This window comes from Pantherophis guttatus, chromosome 7 (assembly GCF_059756535.1).
Source record: "Pantherophis guttatus breed Tessera chromosome 7, ASM5975653v1, whole genome shotgun sequence".
NCBI classification, from domain to species: domain Eukaryota; kingdom Metazoa; phylum Chordata; class Lepidosauria; order Squamata; family Colubridae; genus Pantherophis; species Pantherophis guttatus.
The window spans coordinates 9245507-9266953 of NC_142069.1; the positions used below are offsets into that span (position 1 = coordinate 9245507).

At 44.6% G+C, this 21447-nt stretch overlaps 1 protein-coding gene across 1 annotated transcript; it reads left to right on the forward strand.

Annotated features, from left to right (window-relative positions):
- The first annotated feature begins 1142 nt into the window (after positions 1 to 1142).
- On the forward strand, positions 1143 to 20897 carry CMAS (cytidine monophosphate N-acetylneuraminic acid synthetase). The gene is made up of 8 exons (XM_034442140.3): positions 1143 to 1416; positions 3769 to 3911; positions 6310 to 6465; positions 9390 to 9523; positions 11917 to 12011; positions 14530 to 14701; positions 15887 to 16040; positions 16947 to 20897. Exons 1-8 carry the CDS (start codon positions 1205 to 1207, stop codon positions 17150 to 17152), a joined length of 1272 nt encoding a protein of 423 aa, XP_034298031.2. The 5' UTR covers positions 1143 to 1204; the 3' UTR covers positions 17153 to 20897.
- Positions 20898 to 21447: the final 550 nt, after the last annotated feature.

The window sequence follows — 21447 nt, forward strand, 5'->3', positions numbered from 1 at the left end:
TTCAATTTACTAACTTGCAAGTTTTCTCCAGGCGAGGACAGTCTAAAATCCAGCTTTTAGGTTCTGAAGCAATCTGTGAAACGCCTCCATGCCATTTCTCTACTGGTTGAAGAAACTTTATTTATTTTTATTTTATTTATTTGTCAAATACGTATAAGATAACAGATATAAGTATAAACATGATTATGAATACAAGGTAAGGATACAAATAAATTATAATTTATAATAAATTATATTTATATGCATATTATAATATATTAATATATATAATATATTCTTACTTTTCGTAGGTTTTATGTTGTTTTTCTTTTAGCCACGTTTTTCCTACGTAACCAAGATTTTTCTACAGCCCTAGCTCAGTGGAGTCACATCCACTCAATGTTTTCTTCTGGCAGAAGAAAAAAGCTCAGAATCGAGTGGATGTGACTCCACTGAGCTAGGGCTGTAGAAAAATCTTGGTTACGTAGGAAAAACCTGGCTAAAAGAAAAAAAATATGTATATATATATATAATAAATATAATATAATTATATATATATATATATATATATATATATATATATATATATATATATATATAATATTTATTTTATATATATATATATATTTATTTTATATATATATAATAATAATTATATAATAATTATTAATAATATATATTATTATATAATAATATAATAATAATATATAATAATTTATTATATATATATATATATATACACATACATACATATATATATATATATATATATATATAATAAATAATAACTTCGGGGATTCTTATCCTCCAGCCCATTAGACCAGGTGCTTTCCAGATATGTTGGACTCCAACAGCCATCACACTCAGTCAGCACATGGGATTTGTAGTCCATCGCATCTCGAGAGGAGAGGAACGGCCTCATGCCCAGCAGAGATCCCCTTTAGATGCCTCCATCCATCCATTGAACTACGTTTCCCGGCATCCCCCTGGAACGGCCTTTGGCTTTTTAACTCCCATCGGCCAACGAAACTACATTTGCAGGCCAGCGCAGAAACAGCGCCCTCTACCGCCTCGGAAGCCTTGAAGCAGAACATTAAAAATCTCCGCGCCTATAAAAACTCCACCTCCCAGCATTCTTCATGGCGGGCGTGCCCAGGGCGGCTGCGCGAGGGGCGGGGCTTAAACGTGGCAAAAGGGCGGTTTATATTCATTCTGTCAGCAAACCATGGCTGCGACAGTTGGGGATTCTCCTTCGCTCGCTATCGCCTCTTCCCGGCCGTCGGGGGATGCCGACTTGGGGTCCCCTCACATAGCGGCGCTGATCCTGGCTCGAGGCGGCAGCAAAGGGATCCCGCTGAAGAACATTAAGCTCCTGGCTGGCGTTCCGCTGATTGGTTGGGTACTGAGGGCAGCCCTCGACTCCGGCGCCTTCCAGAGGTCTGCGCATGCGCGAGTGTCAACGTTCTTTTTTTCTCTTCCCCCCCCCTCCCTTTTTAAATGAAACTACAGTTCTTTTGTCTGCAACAGAAACTTCCGGGTTTCTTGTGATTTCCTTAAGAATTTCATACAAATCATGATTAAAAACGTAACACAGGGCTTTCTCGTTATTAAAAAGCACGCTCTTTCAGAATCCAAAGATGAAAATCCATGGAGGTTTCAAATCTAGGTTGGGCTGTGGGTTGGGGGTGGCTTTTTAAATAATATCTTGCAAAAAAAAAAAAAAGTTTCCAGCGGATTCCAGTAAATGTTATTAATTATTAATATTATATTAATAATTATTAGTTATTAATAATTATTAATTATTAATTTCATAGCATGTTGCAAATCGGGTGGGATGAAAGGTTTCAATTCAATTCAAATATTTATGGTCAGTGCACAGCCCATATGCAATGAGGTTGGTTTTTATGGGGTTTTAATATTGTTGTTATTATTATTATTCCAATTTATATGCCGCCCTTCTCCAGAGACTCAGGGTGGCTTACAATGCTTTTAAGCAATAGCCTTCACACTTGTATATACCTGCTTAGTAGGGCTTTTGGCCCCCCCAAGCGGTGTTCTTTTTTATACAAAGTCAGCTTATTGCCCCCACAATCCGGGTCCTCATTTTACCTACCTCGAAAGGATGGAAGGCTGAGTCAACCTTGAGCCTGGTGAGATTCGAACTTGCACTAATTGCAGGCAGCTGGCAGCTAAGCGCTAGCACTTAACAGCACTTTAGTCCGCTGCACCACTGAGGCTTTTTGAGGGGGATGATTATTATTATTATTATTATTATTATTATTATTATTATTATTATTTATTCAATTTATATACCGCCCTTCTCCTATTGGACTCAGGGCGGTGCACAGCCAGGATAAAAAACATACCAATACAAAATTTAAAATCAATTAAAAGAATTATGCAGCTTTGGCCCACAATTTAAAACAATCCAATTAAAACCCAATTTACACTTAAAAAGCTAAAAGGTTAAAAAGAGCTAAAAATACAAACTGCACGGAATTGGGCAGCCATAGGTCAGCAAAGCTGAGAAAAATCATCCTTTCCATTCCAGTTTTGGGGTGTGACCTATTAAAAAGAATTTTTTTTTAATTAAAAAAAATAGCAATCAATTCAAATGAATGAAATTTCTATAATAAATTGTGAGGCTTGACTTTTGGTAACGTCCTTTATATGCTTGGTAGGTAGGTAGTCCTTGACTTAACGACCACAATGGAGTCCAAATTTTCTGCTGTTAAGTAAGACCGCTGTTAAGTAATTTTGCTCCATGTTATGACTTTTTTTTTGCCACCGTTGCTAAGTGAATCATGCGGTGGTGAAACGAATCGGGGTTTCCCCACTGACTTTGCTTGCAGGAAGTCAACTGGAAAGGTTACTAATGGTGACCACATGATCCCAGGCAGTGGTGAAATGTAAAATTTACTACCAGTTCTGTGGGTGTGGCTTGGTGGGGGGAGGGTTAATGTGACTGGGTGGGCGTGGCCAATTTTTTTTTTTTACTTCTAAAAGCATTTTTTCTACAAAAATAAGAGGTTGCAGAAAAAAATGCTTTTAAAAGCCTCTGACGATCAGGCAACTCAGCTGGGATCGTCTGCTGAGCTGCGCGATCATCAGAGGCTTTTTTTTTTTTACTTTTAAAAGCATTTTTTCAGCCGAAAAGGTTATAGAAAAAATGCTTTTAAAAGTTAAAAAAAAAAGCCTCTGATGATCGCGCAGCTCAGCTGGGCATGGGGGGCGGCAGCAGGGATTTTTGCTACTGGTTCTCCAAACCACCCGCTGCCATCGCTACCGGATCAGGCGATCCAGTCCGAACTGGGAGCATTTCACCCCTGGGTAAAGGGTATTTCAAAGCATATGTGGGCAGAAAGATAAGGCCAGTCTGTCCACCTTAAATTAAACTTGTCTTTTTCTGGAATCCACTGCAGTAAATATATGCTTTAGAGGCAAAAAAATGCAGCAGCCTTACAGCTTTTCAGAGGGTGCTAGATGTATACCCTAATATCCTTCAGCGACCCTTTTTTTATCTCCAATTCTGAAGTGCTGCACAATCTTTCCATTTGCAAACCTGATATGCCCATTTTACAGATTTGAACATTGAGGCCAAACCCTAGTGATTTTTCCTAAAAGTCTTTGGTTGAAAAGAACGGTTACTGTTCGTTTTTCCAAAAAAGATTTGGGGGGGGGGGTGGAATACGAGATAAAGAATTGATTCGTATCTTCAAGGCTTGTCGTGTTGTGTCACAACTTCCCTAACGGGCAACAACGTTGCTGCTCCCTTTGTCTTATCCACAGTGTATGGATTTCCACAGATCACGATGAAATTGAGAAAATTGCCAAGCAGTTTGGAGCTCAGGTGCATCGGAGGAGCTCTGAAGTGTCTAAAGATTCTTCTACCTCTTTGGACACCATTGTGGAGTTTCTCCAATATCATGAGGGTAGGTTGGTGCTGACAAACTGTTTTTTGTTTTTAAGTATTGCTTTTTGGGAGATCGTTTAGCGTTCATTCATTCTCTGGATTTGAATACAGGTATGTCTAGTTTAATATGATTGCAGGATTGCGATTTTTGAGGGTCTGCCAGAAAGATGAGGGGGGGTCAACCTATTCTCCAAGATAAGATAAGATAATTTATTTTTATTTATGTAATTTATGTAATTTATATGCCGCCCTTCTCCCGAAGGACTCAGGGCGGCTTACAAAGAACGGAACAAAAATTACATAAACATTAAAAACCCAATTAAAATTGATTAAAAATCACCCCTGCGGATCAGCCCATTTGATGAAAAAGCCACGTCTTCAATTCGCGGCGGAAGGAGAGGAGGTCAGGGGCTGTCCTAAGGCCAGTGGGCAGCCCATTCCAGAGGGTCGGTGCTCCCACAGAGAACGCTCTCCCCCTGGGGGCCACCAACTGACATTGTCTGGCTGACGGCACCTTGAGGAGGCCCACTCTATGGGCGCACACAGGACGATGGGAGGATGGCAGGAGATAATCCTGCAAGTACCCTGGGCCTAAGCCATGTAGGGCTTTATAGATGAGCACCAGCACCTTGAAACGGACCCGAAGGCCCACCGGTAGCCAGTGCAACTTGCGCAGGAGAGGTGTCACACGGGAGTAACAAGAAGCCCCTGTAACAACCCGCGTGGCCGCATTCTGGACTAGCTGTAGCCTCCAGGTGCATCCCAAGGGCAGCCCCATGTAGAGGGCATTACAGTAGTCCAACCGAGATGTAACAAGGGCGTGAGTGACCGTGGCAAGGGCATCCTGGTCTAGGAAAGGGCACACCTGGCGCACCAGGTGTACTTGTGCGAAGGCCCCCCTGGTTACGGCCGTCAAATGATCTTCTAAAAATAGCCGTGAATCCAGGAGGACACCCAGATTGTGGACCCTTTCTGAGGGAGTAAGGACCTCCCCTCCTATCGCGAGTGACGGGACCACTAGATCACGAGATGCTGGTATCCACAGCCACTCAGTCTTGGATGGGTTGAGTCTGAGTCTGATAAGAGATAAGATAAGATAAGATAACTGTATTGACATTTTTTTATTGCGAGCACATCGGTCCACATTAAAAATGAAATTCTGTTGCCTGCTCTCAAGAGAAAGTGTTCTGACCTAGGCTTCCCAAGAGCATGAAGCAGACTCCTCGTCCCGATAAAACCCCTTTTATTTAGGTTAAAGGGAAATTCCTCTCCAGCAAAGTCCCGGCAAAACAGTCTTTCATGAGATTTCACAACTACAGACCAGGCTTGGAGAGTTGTCAGGCCGATATCTTCCAAACGCCACACACTGTAGCAGCAATTACTTGGCAAGAAGTCAGGAACAGATCTTCACCTTAATGGATTGAACTAATTGTCTCCTGCAAACTCCCCTCCCCTTTCGCTCCTCTTTATTCCGCATGGGAGGGGCCATTCACCGTCCACCTGTGGCTTTACTCCTGAGTCGACCCTTGTTCCTTAGCTGTTCCCTTCTCCTGGCAGCTCTGTGCATGTGCACATTGGGAACAGGCTCCAGCTGTTCTTCTGCCCCACTGATATCCGACTCCGAAGGCAGTGATAACTGTCAGACGGCCCTGGCCCCATCTCTGCCTCCGACCCAGAGCCCTCATCAGAGCCTTCCCCAGACTCCAGGACTGGCCCATGTTCCTCCCCAACCTCCTCACTGTCTAAATCTGCCACCAGCTCTGCTGGCCGCTGGCGGGCCACAACAGAAAGTGTATATCTACCCAAACACATATATAACACACATACACACATGCTCTATACGTAGATAAATATATGCCTGCACCATACACACACACACGCACACACATATATATTAATGATTGTCCATTTTGAATACGTAGCGGAAAAAGGAAATTTGAGAGTTTACAAGGTTGATGCTATATGGAACAAAACTGTGACTGAATCTAGATGTTCTGCAGGACAAGAAACAGTAGATGGACACTAAACAAAGAGAGAAACAAACTAGAACTAAGGAGAAATTTCCTGACAGTGAGAACAATTAATCAGTGGAACAACTTGCCTCCAGAAGTTGTGGGGAATCCAGCATTGGAGATTTTCAAGAAGAGATTGAACAACCATTTGTCAGAAATGGTACAGGGTCTCCTGTTTGAGCAGGGGGTTGGACTAGAAGACCTCCAAGGTCCCTTCCAACTCTGTGATTCCCTTAACAACTGTGGCAAGGAAGGTCATAAAATGGGGCACAACTCACTTAACAAATGCCTCGCTTAGCAACAGAAAGCTTGGGCTCCATTGTGATCGAGGACTACACATAGTTTGAATCAAACTGCAGCCTAGAAGCTCCTTATCTCCTCTGTGTTTTTCTCTCATTTCTCCAGAGGTTGACGTCGTAGGAAACATTCAAGCAACTTCCCCTTGCCTGCATCCCACCGACCTCATCAAAGTCGTCAAAATGATCCGTGAGGATGGCTTCGACTCGGTCTTTTCAGTCGTGCGGCGGCACCAGTTCAGATGGAGTGAAATTAAAAAAGGAGGTAAAAGAGGAGGCTGGATATTATTGCTTATAAAAACTTCAGATAGGTACCTATTCACATCAACCTTCTATCGGCCTCGAACAAGCTGGCTTCTTCGGCTAAGAAATGGAGATGATCACCGTTCCCCTAGGGGTGATCAAACTCGATTTCATTGAAGGCCACATCAGGGTTGTGTTTGACCTCAGGGGGCTGGGGGGGCGTGGCCAGAGGTGTGTGGCCAGTTGGACGTCACCTGTGGTGGTCTGGGCGGGGCTGGGCTGGAAGGGATCCTCCTGCAGCCCTCTGCCAGTGAAAATAGAATAGCCCACCTGAGCTCTGTTTTTGCTGGCAGAGGCACAGCGGGCCGATCCTTCACTGTTTCCAGGGCAGGCCTGCGGACCAGATCTAAGAACCCTGCGGGCCACATCCGGCCCGCAGGCCTTGAGTTTGATACCCCTGCCCTAGAGTCAAATGACTGGACAGGAAACCTTTATCTTTATTTTTAAATCCAAACCATCTCAGTATAGTCTACTCAGCTGGTTGTTAGCACCCCAAGAGTTTGGGCCAGGGTCTTTCTGCTGCCTGAGATTCTCTTACTTGGAAAGGCCAAAGATTGGTGCAGGGACCTTTTAACCAGCAAGGCGTGTGTCAAGATTCCGACCGACGAACCCAACCAAGCAAGCACTTTCGAGACGATCCAATCTCTTTACGCAAAACTTTATTGAGTACGTCATTTCGGCACTGATTAAGGCAAAACCAGCTCTAACTAATTCCCGCACAATCCCCTATAATTAAAGAGTAGCATTCTCCCTCCCCCTATTAGTGCAGGTCCCATTGTCCAGTTGAATGTCATTGAATTGTTATGAGAAAATGTCTCTGAGGATTTTAGCCACCTGCTAAAAGTGTCCTTGGCTCTCATGGTTTGCCTTCTTGAGGCCTGGAGCCTACATTCCATTTCCCCCTTCCCTCCCCACTAGTTTGTTGGCAAGCTGAGAAGCGATAATAGTTGCAACCGCATAAGCGTGCTTCGAACTTGATAGCGTGTGTCTCTGCTGGGACGGTATGTTGCTTCCCTTCGAAAAATCAGGGTGGTTGTGATGATTCCCCCCACCTTGGACACTTCCCCAGATACGTCTCTAGAAGTCAGCTCGGGGGAGGATGAACCAGTTCCTGACATGTCAGGAGCTGAGTTGATTGATGGCTCCAAGCAGCTGCCTGTGAGGGATTTGGCTGAAGTGCAGCTGCAGCAGAATTATCCTGAAGCTCCAGGTGGGGGCAAACATGCAGCTGCAGCCGGTCAGGGATGAGGAAGAGGAATTGCCTTCTGTACCTGATCCAAGAACACAGAGAAAAGGCAGGAGCAGGTCAGCCAGATTACTTGTGAGGAGGCAGCCTTGCTCTTCTTGATGAGCTACACCGCAAGCTGGTTACTTAGCACAGCAGAGAAAATAGAAGTGATGCTGGGAACAACACGTTTGTTTCCAAGCTGTGTGTTTTCTGGTTGTTTTGATTCCTGCCTCCCATGCCTTGATTTGGATCGTGCCTTGGGAACTCTGGACTTTTCTTGCCAGAGAAAACCTCTCATTGCAGCCTTTCGTGTTGTGGATTTAAGTTTGCCTGGTGGTTGTTCTGACTTAGGCTCCCTTAACAAGCAGGAGGCAGGAATTACGGTCAAAACCTCTTTTGTTTACACAGACTGAATTACGTTCATTCCTAGTCAGCAAAGTTTGTCCAAACAGTTTTTCAGAGGAATATTTCTCAACACACCTTATCTCGATCGGCAAGCTTCCACTTAATTTGTTTCCAACCGCAATAGAAGGCAAAACGTGGCATAGAGTCTGTCAGAGTCACGGAACGAATGAATGGTTTCCTGCAAAAGCTCCCTCCCTGTTCACTCCTCTTTTATTTCCTATGGGAGGGGCCAATCACCTTCAAGGTGTGGCTTTACTCCTGAGTCGACCCTGCTTTCTGAGTTGTTCTTGTCTTCTAGCAGCTCTGCGCATGCGCACACTGGGAACAGGCTTCAGCTGTTCCTCTGCCTCGCTGCTAACTTCCTCTTTGCCTCCAACGCAGAGCCCTCGTCCCAGCTTTCCCCAGCCCCCAGGACTGGCCCAAGTTCCTCCACAACCTCCTCACTGTCTGACTCTGCTGCCAGCTCTGCTGGCTGCCGGTGGGCCACAACACTGGGTTTAATGAGAAACTTTCAAGTGCCTTGTGGACTCTTTGGCCATTGTTCTGTGGACTAGCATTGGTCTGCTTGTGGCTGGACTTTATTTATTTATTTATTTATTTATTTATTTATTTATTTATTTATTACTTATTTATTAGTTCGATTTATATATGCCGCCCTTCTCTGGAGACTCAGGGCGGCTTACAATGCATTAAGCAATAGCCTTCATACTTTTGTATATACCTGCTTAGTAGGGCTTTCGGCCCTCCTTAAGCGGTGTTCTTTTTTATACAAAGTCAGCTTATTGCCCCCACAAACCGGGTCCTCATTTTACCTACCTCGGAAGGATGGAAGGCTGAGTCAACCTTGAGCCTGGTGAGATTTGAACTCACAGTAATTGCAGGCAGCTGGCAGCTAAGTGCTACTTTAACAGCAGCAGTTTAGTCCACTGTGCCACCAGGCTCTGTCTAATTGGGACAGTCCTGGGTTTTTGGTGAAGGGAATTGTTGGGGAATATCAATGAACTCACTAAACCAGGGGTCTCCAACCTGGGCAACTTGAAGACTTGTGGAAAGCTGGCTGAGGAACTCTGGGAGTTGAAGTCCACAAGTCTTAAAGTTGCCCAGGTTGGAGACCCCTGCACTAAACTACACTTAGGTGTGTGTGAGAGTGAGTAGGACAGCACAGAGTTATTTCGAATTCCAATGACACCAAATCCATCTTTCTCTCTCTCCCCCCCCCCCCTTTTTTTTTTTTTTTTTTGTTGCTTTAACAGTCTGTGAAGTGACCGTCCCGCAAAATCTGAATCCGGCCAAGCGTCCTCGGCGACAGGACTGGGATGGTGAACTGTATGAAAATGGATCGTTTTACTTTGCCAAAAGGGCCTTAATTGAAAAGGGGTATTTGCAGGTGGGTATGCCAGTGCTGTTTGTCCTTCTTTTGCCATAGCACTTCCAAGTTGGGCTTCTGAAGAAGCTATTCAATTCTTTCGATGCTATCCTTTAATAGCTCCGATTTAGGAACTGGCTGAATTTTTTTTCCTCAGTTTTTTTCTTTCTTTCTTAAAGTCCTCCTGTAAGGGATGGTTTGACCCTCAAAGCCAGATTGCTGATAGAGTTGATTTTTAAATAAAAAAAAATAGAAGAGGAAGGGAGACTTTCAATCCCACTTCCCTGGAATCGCTCTCCAGATTGTCTTCCTGTTTTACATTCCTAGCTGTAGCATGATACAACTGTGCCACCTAAAACGTTGGTAAATCCACCCCAGCTGAAAGGCCACAGTAGATTGGATTTATATTTTGTTTTTTCTAAACAGATTTTCCTATTTACTATTATTGATGCAGAAGCACAGCTGGTATGAATTATTATTATTATTCCACCCAGAGTGCTGAGGTGAATTTAAGAGGTAGATAATTTATTGTTTCTTAAGTAGAACCAAAATATCAGAGAGGAACAAAGGGATGGATGGATGGATGGATGGATGGATGGATGGATGGATGGAAGGAAGGAAAGAAGGAAGGAAGGAAGGAAGGAAGGAAGGAAGGAAGGAAGGATAAAAAGCAGAGAGAGGGAGGGAGAGGGAAGGAAGGAAGGAAGGAAGAAGGAAAAGAAGGAAGGAAGGAAGGAAGGAAAAGGGAGGGAGAGAGGAAGAAAGGAAGGACGATTGATTGGTATGTTTTTTTATAAGGCTTAAACTATGCAAACTTAAAAACGATTAGAAAAAGCTGGTGGTGGCATTCCTTACCAATAAACAATATAGGAAAGGTGAGGAATATGAGGAATAAGAGGAAGGAAGGACTATCAACATCCAGATAGGAAATCCAAATGATCTTTTTCTGTTCATTCTTACTGCAGTGAGCCCTAATCTTGTTAAATCCAAGATCTTATTTAAGGAAGAAAGACTAATAAGGAAATAGTTGAACTAGACCAATCATAGTGAGTTGTTTGGAATATTGTGTGCATAGTTCTTGCCCACTCTTCTTTAGATTGGATATATTGGTTTAAATAGAATTTTCCTTCATTAGAACTTTCTCCATTTGTTAGACCAGCGGCCTCCAATCTTTTGGGATCCAGGGACCAGTTCCATAGAGGGCACTTTTTCCATGGACTGGGAGTGTGTTGTTTCACGCACTGCCTGGATTCTGCATATTCGCGGATGGGGCTTCGATCACTTGCCCAGCCCTGTTCCTACATGGTTCCTAGTTATCATTTATTTGTAGGAATTGACACAAGATTTGTTAAGTTTTGGACTTCTGGATTTTGGGGCAGTAAGGTCAGCGCATCTTTTCTGTTTTTGATAGGGTGGAAGCTTGAAGGAAGAAGTCTGTAGTAGAAAATCTAACATGTTTTCCTGAAAATAAGACCGGGTCTTATATTAATTTTTCCTCCAGAAGACACATTAGGGCTTATTTTCCAATTAGGGTTTATTTTCGGGGAAGTACAGTACTAAATGTTCATCTGGCTGACAATCTTAACTGGGGCTTATTTTTGGGGTAGGGCTTATATTACAAGCATCCTGAAAAATCATGCTAGGGCTTATTTTCCAGTCGATTCTTATTTTCAGGGAAACAGGGTAGAAGCTTCCCAGACTAGGAGAGGTAAACAGCAACAGCGTAACGGCATAAATACTTTTCTTTAAGGAATCCTCCAAAACAAAATATATGCTTTTTAAAATTATATCTCCCTTCCAGTTTATAACACTTCCTTACTGGCTATGTATTTTCTTTTTAACTGAAATAGAAATTCCTATGACTATTGTATATTCTGAGTCTTACTGGATTTAGAAGCTAATGATCTATAATGTAAATCTTGAGCCATGGTGGCACAGTGGCTGCAACGCAGTATTGCAGGCTGAATTTGGCCACTGCCAGGAGTTCCATCAGGGTTGACTCAACCTTCCATCCTTCCAAGGTTGGTAAAGTGAAGACCCAGATTGTTGGGGGCAATAGGCTGACTCTGTAAGCCACTTAGAGAGGGGCTATAAAACATTATGAAGCGGTATATAAGTCTAAGTGCTATTGCTATAGTGCTACGTCCAGGGGTGGGCTCCTGGTGGTTCGGCAGGGTTCGGGCGATTCTCTAGCCAGACCCATGATCTTTCACAGTTTCAGGGTATATAACATGGTCACAGGTCTTTTACTTCTAAAAGGGGGAGAAAAAAGGAGATTTGCCTGCAAATTGGGCTGGAATGCAATTTCTGTCTCTCCTCTGCAGACTTGTGCCTGTACATAACCCCTGTGGAGTTCAGGATGTGCCCCCTGGTGTGGGCAAGATTGACTGACCCATGCTTTCATTTTTATTTAGGGTGGGAAAATGGCATACTACGAAATGCGAGCTGAGCACAGTGTGGACATCGATGTTGATATAGATTGGCCTATCGCGGAGCAACGGGTCCTAAGGTGAACAGAGAAACTGGCTTTCTCGAGCGGTGGCAGTGATGTTCTCCTCCTTTGAGAAATCTCATAATGCTAGGGTGTACCATCAGAGTCCTTGGTGCTCTCTTGAGCCTGGTTGTTTTGTTGCAGACGTTTCATTACCCAATATCGTAAAAATATCCCAATAAAGAGGAACACAGACAAACCCCAAGCAATAAATATTACCTTATGACAGGGGTGAAATCCAGCAGGTTCTGACAGGAACTGGAGGATAAGAAGTGGAAATTTTGAGTAGTTCAGAGAACCGGCAAATACCACCTCTGGCTGGCCCCAGGAGTGGGGTGGGAATGGAGATTTTGCAATATCCTTCCCCCAGGAGTGGGGAGGGAATGGGGATTTTGCAGTATCCTTCCCCTGGAGTGGGGTGGGAATGGAGATTTTGCAGTATCCTTCCCCTGCCACGCCCACCAAGCCACACCATGCCCATCAAGCCACGCCACAGAACCGGTAGTAAAAAAAATGTGGATTTCCCCACTGCCTTAAGATGAGAGGTTTATTTCATGAGCAATTTGGAACACGAATAGCCAACATAGCAATGCAATTCCACAACAAAACGTACATTAAACCATTGCTAAACCATCTTACAAGGACTGCTGTTGGGCAAAGGACACCATTCCCATCTCAAGGCACATTTCTTATACCTTCTTTTTTTACTGACATACACATTCCATAGTTTTACTTCCCTGTTCTTTCTTACATTCTTACTGACCGTCACTGTCTGCAAACACCCGTGTACATCTCAAACCTCGATCCATCGGCTACTTTCAGTTCCCTATTTCTCACCGTTTCAATGTTCTGATTCCAAATATATCTCAAAACTACGTACCATATTTTTCGGAGTATAAGACGCTCCGGACTATAAGACGCACCTACTTTTTTTGGTGAGGAAAAGAAGAAAAAGAAATCTGCCTCTGCCTCCCAGCAATTTTGCCTCGCTACAGCAAACAGCCTGCTTTACTTTCATTTTCGTTTTCAGCATAGCTTGATTAGCACAAAAAAAAAAAAAAAATCTGCTCCCAGCAATTTACCTCCTTGCAGCAAGCAGCAGAGGCCCGCACAGCAATAGGCAATGGCAATCCCTGCAGCCTGAAACAGCTGAGAGTCGGGAGGCCGATGCAATGGGCAATCAACTTGTGCTAATTAGGCTGTGCTGAAGCTGAAATGGGCTGTTTCTGCTTGCTGCAAGGAGGTAAATTGCTGGGAGGCAGAGGCCAAATAGTGGGGGCCAGTGGGTGGGCGGGACTACATTCGGTGTATAAGATGCACCCAAATTTTCACCCCCTTTTAGGAGGGGCGAAGTGCGTTTTATACTCCGAAAAATATGGTACTTTGCAAAATCACATTTCACAGCAACAGCTCAGCAGGATAGTTCCGATACACTTTGAAATCTTTCTATCGAAATCTTTCTATCTAAAACTTTGGTTCATGTAGCCTTTTTAGGGCCTGCTATCCTTCTGAGACCTATGGACTCTGGTAGTCCAATAGGCTATTTGTTGCTTTCTCACACCAACTAGGTAACGTCATCAGTGCTTGAAGGGAATGCGGTTAAACTACCTTCTAGTACTGATGCTGTTACCTAGCTGGGTAATGAAAGGTCTGCGAGCTCAGAGAGAACGCCAAGGACCAAGAGCCTTGGTAGTACAGTGGTCTAAGGCGCCCTGTTATTAACACAGCTGCCTGCAATTACTGCAGGTTCGAATCTTGCCAGGCTCAAGGTTGACTCATCCATCTTCCATCCTTTCTAAGGTAGGTGAAATGAGGACCCAGTTTGTGGGAGCAATAAGCTGACTTTGTATAAATATATAAAAGTATGAAGGCTATTGCTTAACACATTGTAAGCAGCCCTGAGTCTCCGGAGAAGGGCGGCATATAAATCAAATTTTATTTTATTTTTTAAAAAAAAGGACCCCTCATTTCAATCCTGAGCTATTTCTCTAGATACCCTTCTTCCAGAATAGAATAGAATAGAATTTTGTATTGGCCAAGTGTGATTGAACACACAAGGAATTTGTCTTGGTGCATCATCAAGACAGGATATCAAGAAGAATCAAGAAGCATAAGGTACAACACTTAATGATGTCATAGGGTACAAATAAGCAATCAGGAAACTATCAATATAAATCATAAGGATACAATGGGAACGATGCATTTTTTTTCCCTCTTGGTCTTCCAGCCGCCTTCTTGCCCATAGAATGCAACATAAATAAACTGGGTTCCTCCCGGGGTGAAATCCAGCAGGTTCTGACAGGTTCTGGAAAACCGGTAGCGGAAATTTGGGGTAGTTCAGAGAACCGGCAAATGCCACCTCTGGCTGGCTCCAGAGTGGGATGGGAATGGAGATTTTGCAGTATCCTTCCCTGCCACACCCTCCAAGCCACTCCATGCCCACCAAGCCACACCCACCGAACCGGTAGTAAAAAAAAAATGGATTTCACCACTGGTTCCTCCCCTCTTTTTCCATGACTGTAAACCATATTTCCAGATATGGCTACTTTGGGAAAGAGACCTTAAAGGAAGTGAAGCTTCTGGTATGTACCATCGACGGATGCCTCACCACCGGCCACCTCTACATCTCCGAAGATGGGAAAGAGATGGTTTCCTATGATGTCAGAGATGCGGTTGGCATCAATCAGCTTCAGAAAAGAGGCGTAGAGGTACATCTTAACTCTTGTCTTTGGGGATGGATTTTTAGAGTAGGGATGTATCAACATGGGCCAGTCCTAGAATCTGGGGAAGGCTCTGATGAGGGCTCTGCATCGGAGGCAGAGAGAGGGCCAGGGCCGGATGCCAGTTATCAGCTGCCTTCATAGTCAGACATCAGTGAGGCAGACGAACAGCTGGAGCCTGTTCCCAGTGTGCGCATGCGCAGAGTTGTCAGATGAAGGGAACAGCTAAAGAACAAAGGTCGACTTGGGAGTAAGGCCACAGGTGGACGATGAATGGCCCCTCCCATAGGGAATAAAAGAGGAGTGAAAGGGGAGTGGAGTTTGCAGGAGACAAACTGTCCTGACCTAGGTGTTCCAAAACCACCTGCAGGTCACAATTACCGATTCGCCCAAACCGGGACGAACTGGCTAAATCCCACCCCTGAGTCTTTCTTTCTCTCTTCCCACACTTGCAAAGGAAGTCCTGGAAGGTGTGCTCCCTTTCTTCCAGCAGCAGACACACACACACACATGCTCAGAAGGCGCTACAGATTCCAAGAAGAATTCTGATAATTTCCAGACAAGATTCGGAAGTGCAGGCCATCAATGACTGACCGGCAGGGAGATTAATAGTTGTCTGCCACATCTATTCATCTGCCACCCCCCTGTCTTTTATCCCCAGAGTTAGGATGGGGCTTTGCTAGCAGCGGTGGCTCTTCTGTCCCAAGGACCGGCTCATAGATTTCCGCTGCTCTCCTCTCCTCTGCCTTCTGCACATCCGCTCGTCAGGCACTGGACCCAGCTGTTCCTCCTCTTCCTCATCAGCCCTCTCTAGACCTGGGAGCTGTTGACTCTCTACCTGAGGGCTGATGGACGGCCCAGGCTCCGCCTCTGTCTTTCTGTGATAGCTCCATTCCCTCTTCCCCCTCAGAGCTCTCAGGTTGCCCTGATGCTGGCCCTGACTCCCACGCTGCCTGCTCATCTGATACGGTTGCTGGAGGGGCCGGTGGCCGGCAGTGCTTTAATGCACATGAAGTTTTTCTTGGCACTGACAACATTACCTAGTTTGGTAATGAAACGTCTTGCAAGAAAACAACCAAGCTCAGAGAGCACCAAGGAGCCCACGGTTCAAACCCTGATCTACAAAGGTGCTGATCCTCTGTCAGCACTTGTAACAGCCTTTTGTTTGTCCAGGTGCGGCTGATCTCCGAGAGGGACTGTTCCACCAAGGCGCTCTTGACCTCGAAGTTGGGCTGTACCGTGGAAGTCGGGGTGATAGACAAGCTGGGTGTCGTGGAGAAATGGCGGAAGTCCATGGGGCTGTGTTGGAAGGAGGTTGCGTACTTAGGTGAGGTCTTTTCCGAATGCTGTTGCTGATTTCGTTTACTAAGGCTCTGCTGGAAGTTTCTGAAAAGTTGGCTTCCTCTGCGGACGAGATTTCCATTTTCCTACTTTATGCTTCAGCTACTTTATTATTTCCCCGGCGGATGGTTTTTGAGCTTCTCTCAATCATTGGAAGCAGAAAAAGAGTACAGGTAGTCCTCGACTTAACAACCATAATCGAGCCCAACATGTTCTGTTAAGTGAGTTTTGCCCCTTGTTACGACTTGTCTTGCCACCTTTGTTAAGTGAATCACTGCAGTTGATAAGTTAGTCACCCGGTTATTAAGTGAATCTGGTTTCCCCATTGACCTTGCTTGTCCGAAGGTCGCAAAAGAGGATCACATGACCTTGGGTCCTTCCCCCCCCTTTTTCCCCCCTCTTTTTTTTTCCTTTTCCCCTATAGAGAACTATACATTTTAGTTATCTCTTTACTATTGTACATTTCTACCTTCATATTATGTACATTTTTATTCCACTCCGCACATCTGATACATCTCTATTTGGTACTTCTATTTTTCTCTCCTCGTAGTTATTGTTCTTTATTGTTAGTCTTGAGCTAATTATACCATTTATTCCATATTCTATAATATTCTGTCTCTTCTTTTTCCTTAATTTCTTTCGTTAATCTGTCTAATACATAAGATTTTAGAATGCGCTAAGATGGACAGAATCTTTTATATTCCAAATCAATTTTTAGAACGATGACAGCTCAAGGATTTTAATTTGCAAGCCCGCCATTTTTTTCCCCCCAATTACCTCAGAAACGCCTCTAACAATATTTAACCAATTTTTTTTGTTTAACAAAAGGCTGCGATCGTTCACCGAAGATGCTTTTTTTTTCTCCCCCCCCCCCCCCCCAAATCACCCACAGGAAATGAAGACTCAGATGTGGAGTGTCTGAAGAAAGCCAGCATGAGCTCCGTCCCTGCGGACGCATGTCCGGCTGCACAGAAAGCGGCAAGCTACATCTGCAGGTCCAATGGCGGCCGCGGGGCAGTTCGGGAATTTGCCGAGCACATCCTCCTTTTGATGGAAAAGGTGAATTCGGCTGGAAAAAACTCGGGCCGACCAAGCTAGGAAGTCGCCTCTAAGCAGCGTCTCGGGAGAGAGATGGGATTCTGCTTCGTTGATTTTGCTGGGGGTGTCCTTTCCTCTGCTTGGCTTTTGACATTTCCAGAATCCCAAAAAGGACCCCGACAATAATCTTTGAAATATCTGCTTTATTATTATTATTATTGAACGGGTGATGAAATCGTTACTGAATTGATGCAGACCCAAAGTGGCAGGAAAATCCAATAAATCCAAAGACACGCTATTGCCGGACACATCCGTGGAGATTGTCGGTCATCCAGGTCATGGTTGTCCCAAAGGTGCTTTTTTTTCCAAGAGACAACTGGACTTTCTTTGTTTTTCTTTGAAGACCTTTCGCTTCTCATCCAAGAAGCTTCTTCAGCTCTTGACTGGATGGTGGGGAATGGAAGGATTTCTATTCCTTGCAGACAGCTGGTCATGTGCATTCTTTTAGAGAGTCGTTGAAAAGGGATGCGGTGACTCAGTGGCTAAGACGCTGAACTTGTCGATCAGAAGGTCGGCAGTTCAGCAGTTCGAATCCCTAGTGCCGTGTAACAGGGTGAGCTCCCGTTACTTGTCCCAGCTTCTGCCAACCTAGCAGTTCGAAAGCATGTAAAAAATTCAAGTAGAAAAATAGGGACCACCTTTGGCATTGAGTCATGCCGGCCACATGAGCACGGAGACATCTTCGGACAGCGCTGGCTCTTCGGCTTTGAAACGGAGATGAGCACCACCCCCTAGAGTCAGGAACGACTAGCACGCATGTGCAAGAGGAACCTTTACCTAGAGAGTCGTTGAGGCCACCTGGAGGTTTTATCTGTGTCTTCAGGGTCACCTGAGTGGTGCATATGGGTGTGCAGCCTTCTTGGAACTGTTGAAAGGACGGTGTTGTAGACTGGTGATAGATGATGTCGTATCCTTCCCCCCCCCCCACTCTCTGTCGAGAGAGGGCTGTACAGTTTTGACATCGATGGCCTCTTTGACCCCTCTTTCAAACTAGCCATCTGCAAGGAGTATAAATCCTTCCTTTCCCCGCCAGCCAACCAGAACTGAAGAAGCTTCTTGGATGAGAAGTGAAACGTCTTCAACGAAAAACCGGAAAGTCCAGTTGCCTCTTGAAAGAATATTGCCTGACACGTTTCCTAGAAGACTTAAATAGTTTACAGCCTTATTCCCTGATTATTATTTTTTTATTTTATGTTTGTTGGTTTTTGCAGCCTGATCATTTAGGCAAATAGAAGCAGTAGGAAAAAATGCTGTTGTTTTTTTTTTTTTCATTCTGGCTACAGTGCCATGCCATTATATAAGGAATTTAACACTGTGTGGACATCAAATGGAACTTAATATTTTGCCAGAGGGTGTCTTCTAAGTTCTGAAGTCTCCCGACAGATAGGAATATACATTCTTGATTTTATGTTCAAGATTCTCCATAACAAGCTTTATTTTATGCTGTTGCCTTAGATTGGCTCCTCTAAGCCAACATGTCTCAATCTTAGCAACTTTGAGACGTATGGACTTCAACTCCCAGAATTCCCCAGTCAGCCATGTTGACTGTGGAATTCTGGGAGTTGAAGTCCATATGTCTTAAAGTTGCTGAGATTGAGAAAGGCTGCTCCAAGCTGAGTCACACAGGTGATATATGCTGTCACCTGTTCAATTGGGGAGCATCAATATTTTGGGGAGGGTCTGAAGTTGCAAATAATAATTGGGGAGTGGGGAAAGGCATGAGTGCCAGAGGCAGGGCAGTGATGCCGACTGGTTAGAGTCCTATCATTTCTTTTCCTGAATTTGAGGAGGACAGATTTGAGCAGGAGGGCAGGTGGTCAATCTTTAAAGGTTTATGGGCCACCGGTAATGATAAAGACTTCCGTTGTGAATTCCTTGGGGGACTTATTGACGGGATGACCCAGCTCATCTGCTTGGCTACATCGCTGAGCAAAGTCTTCCTCCTCCTGAGCTCCTTGACAACAGTTCTCCTCCTGATGTTCCCCCAGGTCCAGTGGTGGGATTCAAATAATTTAACAACTGGTTCTCTGCCCTAATGACCGGCTGGGTGGGCATGGCCAGGGGGTGTGACAGGCAGCACTTGGCCGCCTGCACACACCCCCGGGAGCAAAAATAGGCTGCGGGGGGAATGCACTGTTCCCCCATGCCCCATTTTGGGCCTAGTAGGCCTCCCTGCAGCCTCCTGAGAGTAAAAATGGGGTATGGAGGGGCTGCACCACACCCCTGTGCCCCGTTTTGGGCCTAAGAGGCCTCCGTAAAGCCTCCTGGGAGCGAAAATGGGTCATGGGGGGCCTCTGCCCCCCCCACGTCCCGTTTTGGGCCTAGGAGGACTCCCTGCATTTACCCAGGAGCCAAAATGGGGAGCATGGGGACTCCTGGAAGGGGAGGGGCGCAATTTAACTACCGGTTAAGGGAAGCCACCAATTTAACTACCGGTTCGCCTGAACCAACCCGAACCGGCTGAATCCCACCACTGCCCATGTCCTAGACTAGCAGTGGGGAACGGTGGATGGCCCTTTTAAGACTTGTGGATTTCAATTCCTAGAATTCTGGGAGTTGAAGTCCACAAATCATAAAAGGGCCATCTGTCCCTAGACAGTGATCTGATGCGATCCCGTTTTTTTTGTAGATCCAATCTTTTGCTTCTGGTGCGCTTCTGTTCTCTTGAGAGCAGCCATTTGATAATGAAGGAAAGTCTTTAGGAAATTAAAAAAAGCACTTAATGAGAGATGGAAATTGGGTGTTTTTCTTCCACTTGCTAGCTCAGAATCGGTGGGAGGGTCCAATAAGATGACAGGAGAACGTTCTCATGTTCAGTTCAAACTTGTAGCCCCCGAAGCGTGCATATTCTGAAGGAAAGACCCGACAATGCAGGAGGATCCTTGCCTTTGCCGTGGAACAGATTTTTGCAGTACAGGGAGTCCTCGACTTAAAACCATTCGTTTAGTGACCGTTCAGCGTTACAACGGCACTGAAAAAAAGAGACTTATGACCGTTTCCCACTTACGACCATTGTAGCATCCCCGTGATCACGTGATCAAAATTTGAACACTTGGCCACCGACTCATATCTATGACAGTTGCAGTGTCCCCTTTTTGTGACCGTCTGGCGAGTAACATAGAAGCCAGATTCATTTAATGACCGTGAATTTAAAGTTTAATAAGTGCAGTGTTAACAGCTTGAAAGCTGGAGGCCAGAAAGGTCACAAAATGGGGCAAAACTCACTTAACAACTCTCTTGCTTAGCAACAAGTGTGTTGGGCTCAATTGTGGCCATACACCTTGCGCCCAAATCCAACCCCATGGGCTGGATTCACCTCACACGCTAAGACATATCTGTGTTACCCGAATGTACCTGTTAGCTCTTTAACTTTAAGGTGGTTGGATCATCTCATCTGCTATGACAATTATTTATTTCATTTATTTCATTATTGGGCCGCAGATTATTTTCTGACTAAATCGATGGGCTGAAACAGGTTTCCTGAGTCAATTGTACATCAGATAATCTGCTGGTATTTACAGGGGGTGAATGTTGTTGTTTTTTTTAATTCCAGGATTCTAATGTTTGTATGTTTGATTATTTTTAAGAAAATCTGTGATGAAGATTGATTGTGATTCCTTTGTTGTTGTTGTTGTTGTTTACTTTTCAGTGGGCTTGGGGGCTTTATGTTTTTTCTCCCCCTGAAAACTCAGAAGTGGAGGATAGATAGATAAAATTTTGGATAAATAAATAAATGTCCAACTTTTTTTTTCAGTCATGCTTTTAAAAGTAACCTTTTCCTCTAATCTTTTTTTTTCTTTTAAGTTTTTTATTTTTTTTTACAAAATAATATTTTTTTCCCCTCTTATCTTGTTAGCCTTTTGGACAAAGGCAACTGTCAGGTACAAGAAGCATCTACAGAGAAGCAGGGGTGAAATGTAAAATTTGTTACTACCGGTTCTGTGGGCGTGGCTTGGCAAGGGGGGCATTTTTTCGTTGGAAGAGGTTGTAGAAAAAATGCTTTTAAAAGTTAAAAAAAAAAAAGCCTCTGATGATTGTGCAGCTCAGCTGGGCATGGGGGGGTGCAGGGATTTTTGCTACTGGTTCTCCGAACCACCCGCCGCCATCGCTACCGGATCGGGCGATCCGGTCCAAACCGGGAGCATTTCACTCCTGCAGAGAAGGGTCTGAAAAGTCACAATGACACCTACTATGTTGTGATTTTTGCTTTCCCCCGGTTCCACCCACCAGTGGACATCCCTGGCAGGAACTTTATGGGTTGCCTCTTCCTTCTGTGAAAGAAGGTAAGAAGACTT

Coding starts and splice junctions, on each gene's coding strand:
- CMAS (XM_034442140.3), top strand. CDS start 1,205: ATGGCTGCGACAGTTGGGGATTCTCCTTCGCTCGCTATCGCCTCTTCC. Junction 3,912..6,309: donor GTTTCTCCAATATCATGAGG/GTAGGTTGGTGC, acceptor TCATTTCTCCAG/AGGTTGACGTCGTAGGAAAC. Junction 14,702..15,886: donor TTCAGAAAAGAGGCGTAGAG/GTACATCTTAAC, acceptor TTGTTTGTCCAG/GTGCGGCTGATCTCCGAGAG.